Below are 16,280 nucleotides of genomic sequence, written 5' to 3'. Positions count from 1 at the left end.
TAGGAGCTCATGGTTAATTGAACGTAGCCGTGATCCGTGAAGTTGTACAATTCTGAATTCTGCCAGCATGTTTGGAGAAAGGCGGCATGGTGGATCAGCTGGAAAGCGTTGGCCTCACAGTTCTGTGGTCCTGGATTCAATCCCAGACCCGCCTGTGTGGAGTTTGCATGTTCTCCTTGTGCCTGCGTGGGTTTTCTCCGGGTGGGCACTCCGGTTTCCTCCCACATCCCAAAAACATGCAACATTAATTGGACACTCTAAATTGCCCCAAGTTGTGATTGTGAGTGCGTCTGTTTGTCTCGATGTGCTCTGCGATTGGCTGGGAACCAGTTCAGGGTGTACCCCGCCTCCTGGCGGTTGACAGCTGGGTTAGGCTCCAACATCCCTGAGGTTAAGCGGCTAAGAAAATGGATGGATGGATGGATGGATGGATGGATGGATGGATGGATGGATAGAGAAATACACCTCCAGTCTAAAGCTGGACTCAACTGAATTCTGAATTGTCCACCAAAGGATTCTGAATTGACCACCAAAGGATTTGTGATTAGAAATATTATTCTGCCCAGATTCATTAAGGAGAGAAGGAAGAGAAAAAAATCACTCTAAACACTCCTCGGTTATTTAATCAGGATAAGACATAAGATCATCAACCTTTGGCTGATTGCAGGAAAAGAAAGTGGGCACAAATTAGGCCCAATCATCAGTATGTGTTTACCACGCAACAATTTCATTTAACACCATTTCTATATTTGTATGACAGTTAAGGATGTTAAAATAGTAATGAAAACATACACTTAAAGTTTTGAGGTGGGTCGCACATGGTTTATATTTCCACGGACAACAAAACAAATTGTAGGTCGACTGTGCCAGACAAATTCCAAATCAATCAAGTAATCATTTGTTTGATTTTTTTTTGCCCTTTCTTTTCATCACATACTCTGCCACTTGTGCTAAGTAGGGGTTGAACCGATGTGTCAACAAGCCAATTTAGTATTCCGCATTGATAATAAAAGCAACTTATGGCTCATCATGTTTTTGTTATCTCATATTCCAATCAGACAAGTTTAGAGGACTTTTGACTCACCCCACCGCACCTGTCATTCTGTGGAGTAGCAAAATGTCCACAAAATAAGGCAAGAAAGCTGGGACAGGCTCCGGCACTCCCGTGATCCTCGTGAGGATAAGCGGCTCAGAAAATGAATGGGTGTTTGCATATCATACATTGCTATTTTTCTTGATTAAGATGATCTAACAAAAATGTGGTGTTAAGACATGTTCCAACTGTAGTTATTGCATACTGTTAAGGTTTTGGTACGAACAAAGGTTGTTTATTTGACTTCAGGTGCACCCGACCTGCGCCTACTTCCTATAATTTAGATTCATACAATAACGAGCAGAGATACTGTAGTTGAACGGGGAGAAACAATCTGCAGGCGAAATGATGCAAATGACACCAAGTCGACTCCGTTACGGGAGGCGAACGTGAGTAGGAGGAGCTCAGGGTCACGGATGATGAAGTTACTTTGAGTGACTCTGATGTGGTACAAGGGTTCAAAAGCTAGATTATCCCATTTAATGCTCACATGAACAAGGAAAATGGTGCTGGCAAGATATGCAAATTGGCATCTAATTGGCCTGTCAAGCAATAGAAGGCCCCATCAAGTCACCGCAAGAGAGAAAGAACACTAGAGAATACACAGAAATACCAGATTAGTTTCAGATGCTTTTCACAGCACAATTCATTAAGCAATCACAGCTCACGGGGAGTTGAGCACTATTGTTAGACAGGAGGCTCTTTCAGGAATAATTTGGAGGAAAGAAAAGGTGTCATTTTCAAAAAAACTCCTACAGGTGGATTTTTTTATTGATAACCATAACATATTAATCTATGCACCTAGATATGGGCATGTAAGGGTTCTCGTTTCATCCTCCCTCCACCCCCCCCCAAAAAAAAAGATTGCCATCAAAAAATGTCACATAGCAGAGCCGCAAACAATGAACTGCAATATAGAGACTAAATTACTAGACGGTACTGTAGGTTGGCTTATGGGTTTAATTCGCTTCATGACCATGCTCATAACTCAAAAATATTCCATTTTCAGAGCCACCTTTCCGCACAAGGGTTGCAGGAGTGCTGGAGCGTATCCCAGTTATCATTGGGCAGGAGACGGGTTACACCCTGAACTGATTGCCAGCCAATCGCAACAAACAACCATTCGTACTCACAATCTCCAATGAATGCATGTTTTTGGGACGTGCGGGGAAACCAGAGTGCCCGGAGAAAACTCATGCGGGCATGGGGAGAACATGCAAACTACACACAGGCGGGTCCGGGATTTGAACTCTGGTCCTCAGAACGCTCCAACCAGTTGTCCCACCGTTCCGGCACCTCAAAAACATCATACATCAAATCATCTTTCCGCACTAAAATAAATGGAATTACCATCAATCAATTCTAGCCTCTAACAATTGCATTTTTTGGGGTGGGGCAAAGAAAAATATTGTAGACAAATTGAGCACTTTTTCATACATTTTTTGCTTCAATTCAATTGATATTGTGCTGTTCCTCACGTGTCTGTGTCATGACCACATGGGGCCATTTCAATAAAGACAGACGTACAAGAAGAAGAGTTTCCCAACTGACTCAGCAAGCACCAGTAATATTGGTCATTTTTCCAAAGAATAAAGAATACGAGCCTGTGAGCAGTAATATTGTCTGCCAATGTGTTCCTCAACTGTTTGTGTACAATTAGCAACTTCTCAAAAGTTGATAACAGTTCAACACCAATGCTAGTCACTGGGCTGTCGATGGCATTTTGCATTGTAAATTAGCAAAAGACTAAGCAGATAGAGCAGTGTTTTGATTATGCAATTACTTTTCTTTTAAGTCTAATTTGACAGTAAAGTTCAACAAAGAGTGACAAACATCTTGAAGCCTCTTTTTTACCGAATTGTTGACTATCTGCCAAAAGACTCCTCGTTGTGGAGTGAGTTGAAATCACTGGGCTCATATATCATACTTTTTCTTGCAGGTCAAAGCAAAAATAAATAAATAAATGATACATAAAGAACCTCTAACGACAGCTCATATCTTGAAAAACCTGTAACAACTGCATTGTTTTGTTTCTAATGTACCCCCCACCCTCCCCCCGTCTAGACGTAGCATTTTTACACGTGGAAAGTGGAAGGCACCTTCAAAAGCTGCATTTTCCTATCTGGTTTCATTAAAGCCCGAACCTCCGGAAGCTTGTTGTACTCGTCAGCATTCTGATCTCACCAGTTGGGCCCGGATAATGACCATAAGTGTGATAGCCACTGATGCTCCCTATGACTCATCCATATCTTGAGTGATGCAAAAATGAGGGCAGGCAGAGTCGCCACCAATGCCGTGGCTTCCCTTCATCGGCCACAAACCACCGTAGTTAAGTTAATGATGTGCGTGGTGTGATAGTGAGGCAGTTAGCCGCCACATGACATTTCAACAAATGGGGGCTCACGTTGTCCCTGACTAACACTTGTGGCTCCAGTTTGGAATCTTTTGTTATTGTGTTATCTTTTAAATGGGCTAGAAATGCCACCATGATCTTATGAACAAATAATTCTCACAGTAGCCCCATGCAACTTTAATCCGACAATTGCAATACAACAGTACGTACTGTGAAAATTTAGAAGGGTGTTTCAGCTTTTCAACACAGTAATACTTCAATTGATTGCATAAATCATTTTATGTGGCCGTTCTCCTGTTCAAAGTCGGTAAGTGACTAAGAATGGAAAAAAAACTGTGACAAAGTCCTTGGTGAGTCTAATCCAATGCAATCCAACCTTGATGATTTTTCATTTACAATCCTCCATCTTTATTAATTTTAGTGGATTTTTTTTTTTTTGGTACTGCATGGGCAAGTCTGGTGCGGCGGAGAAATATGTTAGAATTGTTCAGGAGATGTATGAGGGCAGCAGAATAGAGGTGAGATGTGGCGTAGGTGTGTCAGAAGAATTTAAGGTGGAGGTGGGACTGCATCAGGGATCCGCTCTGATCCCCTTCCTGTTTGCAGTAGTAATGGATAGGCTGACAGATGAGGTTAGACTGGAATCCCTTTGGACCATGATGTTCACAGATGATATTGTGATCTGCAGTGAAAGCAGGAGGAACAATTAGAAAGATGGAGGCACGGACTGGAAAGGAGAGGAATGAAGATTACCCGAAGTAAAACAGAGTATATGTGCGTGAATGAGAGGGGCGGAGGAGGAAGAGTGAAGCTCCAGGGAGAAGAGACAGCGAGGGTGGATGACTTGAATTACTTGGGGTCAACAATACAGAGCAATGGTGAGTGTGGTAAGGAAGTGAAAAAAACAGGTCCAAGCGGGGTAGAACAGTTGGCGGAAGGTGACTGGTGTTCTATGTGACAGAAGAATATCTGCCAGGATGAAGGGCGAAGTTTATAAAACAGTGGTGAGGCCGGCCATGAAGTACGGATTAGAGACAGTGGCACTGAAGAAACAACAGGAAGCAGAAATGAAGACGTTGAGGTTCTCGCTCAGAGTGAGCAGGTTGGATAAGATTAGAAATGAGCTCATTTGAGGGACAGCCAAAGTTAGATGTTTTGGAGACAAGGTTAGAGAGACCAGACTTAGATGGTTTGGACATGTTCAGAGGCGAGAGAGTGAGAATATTGGTAGAAGGGTGCTGAGGATGGACCTTCCAGGCAAAAGAGCGAGAGGAAGACCAAAGAGAAGGTTGATGAATGTTGTGAGGGAGGACATGAAGAGTGTGGGTGTTAGAGAGGAAGATGCACGAGATAGGCTTAGATGGAAAAAGATGACACGCTGTAGCAACCCCTAAAGGGACAAGCCGAAAGGAAAAGAAGGAGGGGATTTTTTTTTCCCCAGAAACTCCCACTCTTGGAACAAGCTCATTTAGCCATAAACATCCCTACAGCACATAAGAAATAATCACTCTTGAATATATTGCGTATTCACCTCTGAGGATAATTCTGTGACATTTCATTTGGGAGGTTTGAACTTAATTAACATTTAGAGGCAAAATGTTACCGTCCTCAAACTCAAACTCATTTAAGCAAATCACTTTGCTTTTCTACAATCTCATTTTTTGAAGGTATTTTAGACAGTAATTTGGAAATGAAACAAAGAGTGGTGAGTTAACAAGGTGATGAGGTGCGATCCCACAGACCTGTGTATTTTCAAACGGATTTGGATTCTCAAACTGGTGAGGATAAGCAGTATAGCAAATGGATGGATGCATTGTAAATTTTCACCTAATGAAGTGTCCACTGTTTTCAACCTTCTAAAAGTTGCAAGTCAAATTAAAATAATGCACCAACAAAAAGTTTAAAATAATGATAATCAACTTGCAGAATCATATGAACAGTGCATATTTACTGCAGTTAAGTATGTCCAAACCCAATTCCAGAATACAATCATTCAAAAATCCTGTTCAACCCATATTTAATTTAATATACTACAAGAATATATTTTATGTTCAAACTGATGAACTATTATTTTTAACAAATCATCATTAACTTTGAAATTTATGGCTAAACAGCATCCTGACTTGTTATTGTTGTTGTTTTTAATGTGCTCAAAGGTAAAAAAAAAAAAAAGGGGGGGTGAAACTTCGGACTAACATGATGTTGTCCTGAAACAATAAAGCTTCTTTATGCTTTGTAGATAGACGCTATCCCTTAAAAGAGCATCCAGACTGTTTTTGATGTTGCGCATCTGTCTGGAGTTGCAGACCTGCCTCACAAATCACTCATAAACTCACTGCTAACTGCACAAGTGAAACAACCCCACAAAGGAAGAGCTGAAAAGGAACAAGCAAGGCAGACAAAGATAATTCTAATAATAATCCTTCCCCTGTGGGGGGACAGACACCTGCCCGGTCACTTCAGTTGTCTTGTCTTGAAAATGCTGCAATTTTACACCATGTTTATCGCTGAAATGTTTTCCCCTTGCCACACCTCTTTTTTCTTAAACAGCCATTTGGCCGCCCATCTGTAATGCTTCCCAGCTTTCTGTCTTGTCGCATTTTACAGCTTCTGTTTTGTGGGGGTCAAACAGTCCAGTTAGCACCATCTGAAGAAAAATGACGTGTTCGTGAGATCACCCAAACTGGAGCGATCAATGTCAGCAACATAAGATATTGCTAACTATAAAGGGGTATGAATAATTGACATTCAGATGGACAAAAAGAATGGCAAATTCATTCACGTCCTCATCTATGAGTTCAATTTACAGGGCGTTCCTCAGTCAATTTTTTCTTCTTTTAGCCCAAATTTAACTTACAATGAAATAAGAGCAGGGTTGAGGAACAAATTAAATTTTGCCTTTTGAGGTGCCAATGCAAATACAAATATATCTATATTAAAAATAAAGTCACGTAAACTAACACAAAATATTTTGTTGGAGGAAGCTGGGGCTGCACGGTGGAGCACCTGGTAAAACGTTGGCCTCACAGTCCTGAGGTCCCGGGTTCAATCCGAGACCTGCCTGTGTGGAGTTTGGATGTTCTCCCCATGCCTGTGTTGTTTTTTTTCTGGGCACTCTGGTTTCCTCCCGCATCCCAAAAAGATGCAACATTAATTGGACACTCTAAATTGCCCCTAGGTGTGATTGTGAGTGCGGCTGCTTATCTCTAGGTACCCTGCGATTTTCTGGCAACCAGTTCGGGGTGTATCCTGCCTCCTAGCTCGTTGACAGCTGGGATAGGCTGCAGCACTCCCTCACGACCTTCGCGAGGATAAGTGGCAAAAGAAAATTGATGGATAGATGGATGGAGGAAGCTGGAATACCCAGATAAAAACCACACAGGGCTTGAAAACAAACTACTGTATGTAAAGTGCTTGTTCTCTTTACTGCCAATTATTATATCATAGTACCTTTTTTCTGTAGTAGCAGTAAGGGAACCACTTTTCAGTATCGCGTTAAATTCACAAGTTCTTGGTAACCAAATGGAGACAAGTGAAATTTGGAGTTTTGAGGAGACCTCATGAGAATCTTTATAACTAACATCTTATCAATGTCAAGCTTGCAAACTTTTCTTCTGTGTTGTGTGAATAAGTACAGCGCCGAGTCTATTTAACTTCAGAACATCTAGGCTGGCCTCGAAGGCTTTGCAGCGACTGCGTAATGGCGTGTGAGCTGGTCAAAACAGGTTTGCACTCGCAGCACTGCGGCTGAAAGCATCCAGCAGAGACTCTAATGGAGCGCTACAGATGCCGTGCTGCTTTCCTAATGTGACGGATGCCGATGTAGTGCTACAATGCCAATACTCGTGGCCTTTACACAGAAATAGTTGGACCCTCCTTATCTTTGGTGTCAATTTGCCCCTATTGGATGTTTAACCTCTCTAAATAGATTCCCATTATTTGTTTGCTTCATATTTCATGACTTCATTGGGTAAATGTAAAATTAAAATTAGACCCTATGTGAAATGCTTTTGAGACTTCCCCATTTTATCTTGCGCAAGATGAAATTTTCAATTTTTCACATTCATTGTATTAAGTAGATGCTATGCTGTTAGAAATGCATATTGGTCACCCTCGCGCAGTCATTATACTACAAATTAACTGCAACTAAACATTTGAAAGTAAAAAGTTGCTACAAGGGTCAGTATGTTGGAAATAAATTATTTAATAACAGACAAAACGTGGAGTCAAAATAAATAAATGACTGAAGGCAAGGCATCACGGTGGAGCAATTGTCAAATATTGTGTAGACAGAACTTCCAGCTTCCTGCCCTTTACCGGTCGATTCCCAGTAGCACTAATACTTGCACACTTTTTTTCAGCAGCAGCGAATTCACCTCTACCGTGCACCATCTTTTCTAAATCGATAACTTCAGACAGACACCCGGGTTGTCTATATTTCTGGGACCGTTGCAAGTCTTTCTATTTGTTGTTGTCTGTAAAAGAAATCAATAAACAATATAATAGAACTCTGTGAATTTCTGAAGTGTAGACACAACCAGACACTATAAAATGACAAAAGTAAAGTCCAGCATATGACTTTTTCAAATAAAAAGATGCATTTGAATCTTTATCCAGAAGTGTCCATAAAATACATACTGTTCCAATAAGATGGACCAACTTTGTTTTGAAATGTCACAACAGCTCCGCGTCATTCTTACTTTGTTTTAATAAGCCAAGCGACACATAATGTTTGTTGACGATTAGCAACAAGAAACAGACTGACACACGCTGGTCCAAAAAAAAAAAAAAAGAGATCAGATTAACGTACAAGTTTTCCTGGTTCCACTGGAAAATGTCAACTATGAGCTTTTCAGAAATATTCCACATGACCAGGTTTGCAAATAAATGGTGTGCAGGTGCCCATGCATACTGAAAATGTTAAAAGCACACTATCTTTGATTGTATTTGTGTGCATTTTCTTTTTATTTAGGGTGGCACAGCAGTGGACATTTCTCGAGTAGTTTTGTGGTTCAAACAAAATCTTTTAGGTGAACGCAGACCGCCCCCCCCCCTTATTATTTAAAACAAAACAAAAAAATATATAAACTAGACTATAAAAAAAGGTCTACAAACCCTTACTCATTTGCCAGATTTTGGGAAAAAAAATGGGGGGGGGAGAAAAAAGCTTTTAAAGCACCACTATTAAATTGATCTACAATATGAACAACTATTGTTATTACATATGTAAAAATACCTGAAATAATGTGGTCTCGTTACCGAGATGGGGGTGTGTTCATATTTGTCTAATCACATTCAAACTCCTTAAAAAAGACCATCAATAACAAATACTTCTGCTTCTTCTTCTTTTCCTTTCGGCTTGTCCCGCTTATAGGTCGCCACAGCGTGTCATCTTTTTCCATGTCAGCCTATCTCATGCATCTTCCTCTCTAACACCCACAGTCTTCATGTCCTCCCTCCAACATCTATCAACCTTTTCTTTGGTCTTCCTCTCACTCTTTTGCCTGGTAGCTCCATCCTCAGCACCCTTCTGCCAATATACTCACTTTCTCGCCTATGGACATGTCCAAACCATCCAAGTCTGCTCTCTCTAACCTTGTCTCCAAAACATCCAACTTTGGCTGTTCCTCTAATGAGCTCATTTCTAATCCTATCCAACCTGCTCACTTCGAGCGAGAACCTCACCATCTTCATTTCTACTTCCTGTTGTTCCTTCAGTGCCACTTCTTCACTTCTTTACCACACTCTCCATTGCTGTGTATTGTTGACCCCAAGTATTTGACGTCGTCCACCCTCGCTATCTCTGCTCCCTGTAGCCTCACTCTTCCCCCTCCACCCCTCTCATTCACACACATATATACTGTTTTACTTCGGCTCATCTTCATTCCTCTCCTTTCCAGTCCGTGCCTCCATCTTTCTTATGGTTCCTCCGCCTGCTCTCTGCTTTCACTGCAGATCACAATATCATCTGCGATCATCATGGTCCAAGGGGAATCCAGTCTAACCTCATCTGTCAGCCTATCCATCACTGCTGCAAAAAGGAAGGGGCTCAGGGTGGATCCCTGATGAATAAGGGGTCGGGGCGGATCCATGATGCAGTCCCACCTCCACCTTAAATTCTTCTGATCTTGGTCTTTTTTTTTTTTAAGACTAGAGTTGTAGACTTTCTTTACACTACATGCCGCATTTTCTTTTTACCTTTCAAAAAAGATGTTTTACAGCTATGTACCTCAGAAAAATACATTAACACATGACCACTGGGCAATTGTTATGAGAGGGGGAAAAACAAGACAAATGGGAATTGGCCCAGAAAATTACATTCCATGCATGGAAATACAAACCTGTTTTTTTTTTTTTTTTTTTTTTTTTGATGACGCTCACACAATTGCGTTATCCGTCTGTCTGTTTTACATTTTTCCTCCCCAGCATGCTCTTGTTTCTTTCCTGCTACTTCTGTTCCATTTCCCTGCTCCGCAGAGGAAATACTGTAGTGCACAACAGCGGGCTATTCTGGTACCATGATGAATGAGGAGAATCTATGCCTGTTGACTGTGGTCCTGAGATAAAGAATGGGAAAAAGAAACTGGCTATTTGCTTCATGGTAACCTCGGGTCCACAGCAACCATCCCTCATACTAATTTGATAGCGAAGGCTTGCTCAGTGCACACAGCTCCATCAACACACCTTCGCTCTAGAGGGAGAGAGGGCTGGGCATCATGGCGTGCGATAATAATTTATCCCTGCACATCATGCTTAAGTCGGGGCCACTGTGGAGATCCGCAATGAAATATGATGCCACGGGGGAGGGAAGGACAAGAGCTCAAGTCAAAAAGCAACGAGAACAAAGCATGAGCTTGAAAGGTGAAGGGGGGCAAGAGATAGTGACCAAAATGGACGCAAAGAGAAAGGTTGCAGGGGCAGGATGGCGAAGAATGAGAGGGGAAGAAAATAGTTAACGATCCTTGTCAGATCCTCAACGCAATTAATGTGGGGATAGAAGGACAGGCCACACCTCTGCAGTAAAACAAAACTAGAATTGATGCCAGCTTCCTTCAGGAATGCTCAAGCGAGAAGCCACAGGCGATCACTTGAGCATTTAGTATCAAGTCTTACTAGTGACATTGCCTCACTACTATATGACATTACTAAGAACTAGTAGAGTGACGAGGAGGCACGAGCAAAACAAATCCATGTTACCGTCCTTGCAAAATTGTGCCCTCGCCGATTGCGGTGGGCTACTAAAAAAATTTATTCAACATCCAATACTTCACAAGCAGTACTAGTAGCGAGTAGCGCACAGATCACATCTACTGCAGTTTAGACTCAATATTAACATGTAGTTGTTTCTCTTGTGTACTGAAATCTCATATCATGGCAGTAATCACTTACAGTTATTCGCTATCTAGCTTAAGGGCCATGTACTAGTATGCGTTTTGTCCTCACTAGTAAGACATTTCAGCACACTAGTAGGCAACTAAGGTGCACTTGTAAGATTCTAGTCGGTCACACCTTGGAGTTAACACCGAGAGCTTCACGAGTACTACTAGATGTCAACTAGTGAACAGTTTTGCCTCACTCGTAATATGTAGTTGTCCAACTAGTATGGCAAAGTTGTCCTACTAGTGTGGAAATCTGTCCTACATTAGTAGAAGGCACTCGTAAACAAACATTTTTAGTAGGACAAAGCTATCGTACTAGGGAGCACTAGTAACACTACTTGGGACCAACTACTGGTAATAATTATCTGTCATATAATAATCGCCTTCTTATGAAGACTATCGAATAAAAGCTCAAATAACTTTCAATTTCAGAATTTAAGTCAAGGTACATGTATTAGGTCATTCTTGGCCATCTCTAGTAGAACGACTTTTGTATACATATAGATTTCAACTAATGCACTCTTGTTTTTCCATCTAGCAACAGGTAGGTCGTTGTACTAACTCACGAGTGGAGAGCACAAATAATGTTACAAGATGAGCATTTTACTCATAACGTTTCTTCTACTAGTGTGAACAAAGCGGCTACTCGACCATGGACCTTGGCTAGATACTGAATAAGCTAAATATTAATGATTGTATGGATTGAGATGAAGAGTTAAAAGAATGGCAAGACAGTGACTCCATGAGGAAAAAAGCCCAAATGTTTGTGTAGCTGTAGACAACTCTTAAAAGGAGATGAATACAGAAGGAGGCACAGCATTTTTCTCGAGTCTCCTTGGTAGCTACTGTGAGGCTTTCATTCGCTCCACATTTAGGGAAAGAAATATAGCCAGTCAAGCGATGGCACAGCGCTGCTGCAGCTCCTCTCGGTGCAATAGCTCACCAGAATTGATCTTTTGCCATCCAGCAAACAAAGTGTTAATCACAGAGGTTGCGTGCGTGCGTGTGTGTGTGTGTGTGTGTGTGTGTGTGTGTGTGTGTGTGTGTGTGGATGGGTGGGTGGGGGGTGGGGGTGATCAAAAATAGTTTGTTTTTTGTCTGCCTTTCAAACCACAAAGGCTTCTCATTTAAGATTCAGTCAGGAAGCTAAATTATGTTGGCTAGTAGCGGTTCTTGACAAACCATGACAAAACAGACCCCAATATAACAAATATCATATAAAAGAGAACTGAATGTGTCCAAAAATAGTTTCCCTTTGAAAATGCTGTTGACAAAGTCTGTTATTTCCAGAATTGGCTGCTGTTTACTGGCTCTGGCGGAGACCAGCACCGGCGTATTTCCAGGTTACTGATATAAGAGCATGTCAGCCATGTTGAATGAGGGGGTCGGGGCATGTCATGATGAATAAATGTATTGTCTCTTGTACGTAGACTCACAGCACAGAGAGAGAAAGAAAGAGAGAAAGGAGGAATTTTGGCAGTTGTAACTCTGAGGGATACAAACAAGTCTCTGGTGTCTGGAACAAACAATTTTTGAGAAAGTATTTTTTTTTATTTTTGTCAAGCCATTTGCCTCTGGCTCACATTTGGAACTAGAAAGCACACAAAGTTCTCAGACATCATGAAAGCAACCTACCTATGATGAGTACTGTACGTCATCACGACCAAGCACATAGATGTAGTACATTTAATTAAAAGTAAAACTTTATCAAGCTATTGTTTTTGTATTGGGTGATTTAGATCCCGCCCAAACCCCTATTAGTCCATTCTATCGATGTTTCACTAATTAGTCTTTTGGTTCTAATTTGTTCTTGCCAGGTAGAATATAACTTTGTGCTAGGGCTTATATCTGACCGCACTAGTGGATCCCACTGGAGAATTAAACTGTGACACACATTAGGTACAGTACATTCTGTAGTTCCTGTGGGAAGTGGACGCAGACTTCCTGCCATACTGTACATGCGGTAATTAGGTGTCAGTCGTAATATTGCATGTTTTTTTGGTTTTTTTTACATATTTCACCATAATAATAGTTGTCCGTGTTCTTTACTCACATAGTGGTTTTCGTTTTTGTTGTGTTGTTGTTTGATGAGTGCAGGCTGTTGTTGTTCATTGCGCAGCAAGTGTGGTTCGTGGGCATGAGCTGTTGATCCTGCTGTCTTACTACAGCACTGCATATAAACTGTATGCAGGGGGCATAAGAGGGTCCAGGCACACTGTTCGGGGGGCACTGCCCTCCACACCTCACAGAACCGACACTGGTCTTGGCTTACTGTATGTGCCAAAGATGTCCATAAGGAGAATTCTTTGACTGTTTTCACAATCATCAAGGTCAGGCGCTTTCACAGAGCAGCTCAGACATAACATTATAAAAGAAAAAAATAACATCTGTGGGATGACAAAAAAAACAGAGGGGAAACATAAAACCTAAGATCCATTTTCCATGGTTTTAAGCATCAGGATTAATAGAAACCATTTGGCTATAATGAGCTGTAAAGTGCTAACTGTCAGGAAGGCTCTTTGTTTGCAGATGAGTCTGGGAATAATTTATCTAATTATGACGGCGCTCTCCGTCTCGTTCTTGTCACTGTCAGCTTTGCTATAATCGCATGGGTGCGTCTTATAAGACAACACAATCAACATCTGAAAGCGTCGTCTGCAGATGAGCTTTATAATTATGTTCTACTGTCATTGCTACACGTTAACTCATTCTATGGAGTTTTTGAGGTTTGACACACTGCTAAGAAACAATGGTAGAGAAGTGATCAGACACAGAAATGTGATGTGCATTTTGGTTATGACAGCAACCACGTGGATTTTACCTCTCTTTGAACCATAGTTTTGGTGTAAGAAGTGAGTAGTTGAAACCATTGATCGGAGGTTTTTATATAAACTGAAGATCATAACACTTATATCAGATATAGACCAAGTTTCAGGTCATGAATGGGTACAGTGGTGCCCCGAATTACTAATTTAATTCGTTCTGTGACCATGCTCGCAACTCAAAAGACATATTTGAAATCATCTTTCCCCACTGAAATTAAAATGAATGCAATTACTGTTCCAGCTCAACATTGCGCTCCTTAGAGTATGTCCACCTAGTTCACCAGGGGTCAGCATAATATCGACATAGAAACACAACACAAAGAAGTTTTACAACTGACTCAGTGAACTGAAATAATAGTAATATTCGGCGGTTTTCACAGGAGAAAAAAAATAATATACTGTGTGCTTGAATAGGTGTTGATTTAAGGGTTATAACACTGCTATTAATATCAATCAATGGTCTACTGTGTTTTGCATTATGTGGTAGCATTAAGCTAGAGGAGATTCTCAAGGCAACATTGTATGGTTGTTAAGAGTACCCATCCACCCATTATCCAAGCCGCCTATCCTAACAACCTATCCGAGCTAACCTCTGGTGAAAGGCGGACTACACCCTAAACTGATCGCCAGTCAGTCGCAGGCCAGACATTGACACAATCACTGAGCAGGAATCGATCCCACGTTGCCTGCACCAAATGCAAACTTTGATTCTCTGGGCTTGGGTTAAGTTTGAATGTAAAACTCTCGAGATTGGCAATAAACACGTTGAAGCTTCTTTTTTGGAAGAATTGTTCACTGTGTGCCAAACTGTTGGTTGTTATGAAGTAAATTGACTTGGGTTTTATCTAAAAATTGCGTGAGTGATGGCATGTATCTCCAAAAAAAGCCACAACTGCACTCTGCTCTTATACTACTATACTATAGTAGATTTTTCATGTACAGTATCTGTAATTTATTGGCTTTTTACTTTTACTCCTACATTAGGAAACATTTTTGTACGTCTGTGTGTCAGGAGGAAGAGTGGGTTGTCCACGATTGAAGAGTAGGTGGTTCGAATCCCAGCTGTGATTGAAGTGTCTTTGGGCAAGACACAAAACCCTCATTTGCTCCTAGTGGGCCAGAGAGCAGTTGCTCATTGGTGTGTGAACGTGAGGCTTTGTAATGCGCTCTGGGGACGGTGATAGTGATGATAAAGCGCTATATGAGTGCAGTAAATTTACCATTTTTTACTCCGTTGTCAAAATAGGCTTGTTACATTTGTTAACCTTGACATAAAACAGAAAAAAAACGGTGATGTAAAGCGATCCACATTTGAGATCTTCATTGATTGAGATCTTGGGGTCATACAAGAATGATATGAGTGAATGTAATGCATCTTGTGCCAGCATAAAAACCAACCGCTTCTGGCGTTCATAAATTTCAGAGTCTGTATGTTTTTACTGTAAATTACAGGAGTTGAGGCAATACTTTTTCCATTTTTTTTTTTTTTACACAAGTATCTGTGCTTTTGCTCAACTACAATGTTTGAGTACTTTTGCCAGCTATTATTCTTACATTAGTTCCAACTGGAATACAAATTGAAGTGCACACGTTGTCATGGAGAAGACGGTGTTGAATCTTACTGATTCAGCACTATACATAATTTTATCTCCACTTATTGGCATGTCGCTACCTGCGTAGGGGACCGGCGCATCCTTGTCGAGAGCAACAAGTGGAGGGTCCAGCAGCACAGTGCCCATGTTCTCTGTGATCACGCCATGGTAAGAAGCTTCTATCCACGGCTTGTGCTTGTTGACTGTGAAAGGGGAAAAAAAGAGACAGGATGATATTAATCTTTTTCTGTTCCTGTTTAACGTTTCACTTGAATGCACATTTCAATTTAAAGTAAGAGTTGCAAGGATTGTTTTGAAATTCACAAGTTTCTTTCCACTGCACATCGTGTCATCTGAACATCCTGAGTCAATATAAAAGATGTTGGAATTCAAAAAGGAAGAAGGAAGTGTGAGAACAAAAATCATTTTGTGACAGTTTCTTCTTTGTGTTTGATCACAGTTATACTTTTAGTCATCAGAAATCGGTTAGAAATATTGAACTGTGCATTATTAGTTGTTTTCCAAGAGAGAAATAACCCCTGCACAAGAACACTTTTTTTTAATTTTGTTTTTTTTTTTTGAAAAAAAAAAAAAAAAAAAAAAAGATAAAAAAGAGCAGGTCTACTTTCCCACCCACAATGTGCAATCTTAAGCATCTCCTAAAATAATCTTATAGTTATCAAAACAGTGCCACAATTAGTGTCTGTTCTTGTTTACCAAACATGGAGTAGTGTTAAAATTATTTCTTCCAGTCCTTCCAGAGGGATCCCCGAGGCGTTCCCAAGCCAGCCGAGAGACATAGTCTCTCCAGCGTGTCCTGGGTCGTCCTCGGGGTCTCTTTCTGGTGGGACTTGCCCGGAACACGTCACCAGGGAGGCGTCCAGGAGGCATTCGAATCAGATGCCCCAGCCACCTCATCTGGTTCCTCTCAATGTGGAGGAGTAGCGGCTCGACACTGAGCCCCTCCCGGATTACCGAGCTTCTCACCCTATCTCTAAGGGAGAGCCCGGACACCCTGCGGAGGAAACTCATTTCTTG

The 16,280-nt window shown here is 41.2% G+C and overlaps 1 protein-coding gene across 1 annotated transcript in view; it reads right to left on the bottom strand.

Moving 5' to 3' along the window:
• Positions 1–16,280, bottom strand: part of clstn2a (calsyntenin 2a) — a 138,583-nt gene that overhangs the window by 64,035 nt on the left and 58,268 nt on the right. Inside the window, exon 2 of the mRNA XM_061840138.1 lies at positions 15,323–15,445. Coding sequence (XP_061696122.1) covers positions 15,323–15,445 — 123 coding nt within the window. The remainder of the gene's footprint in view (positions 1–15,322; positions 15,446–16,280) is intronic.

The sequence above is a fragment of the Syngnathoides biaculeatus genome, chromosome 13 (genome assembly GCF_019802595.1).
Source record: "Syngnathoides biaculeatus isolate LvHL_M chromosome 13, ASM1980259v1, whole genome shotgun sequence".
Lineage (NCBI taxonomy): Eukaryota > Metazoa > Chordata > Actinopteri > Syngnathiformes > Syngnathidae > Syngnathoides > Syngnathoides biaculeatus.
Note: the sequence above shows the minus strand (reverse complement) of the source record. Positions and strands in the feature narration are given on the sequence as shown.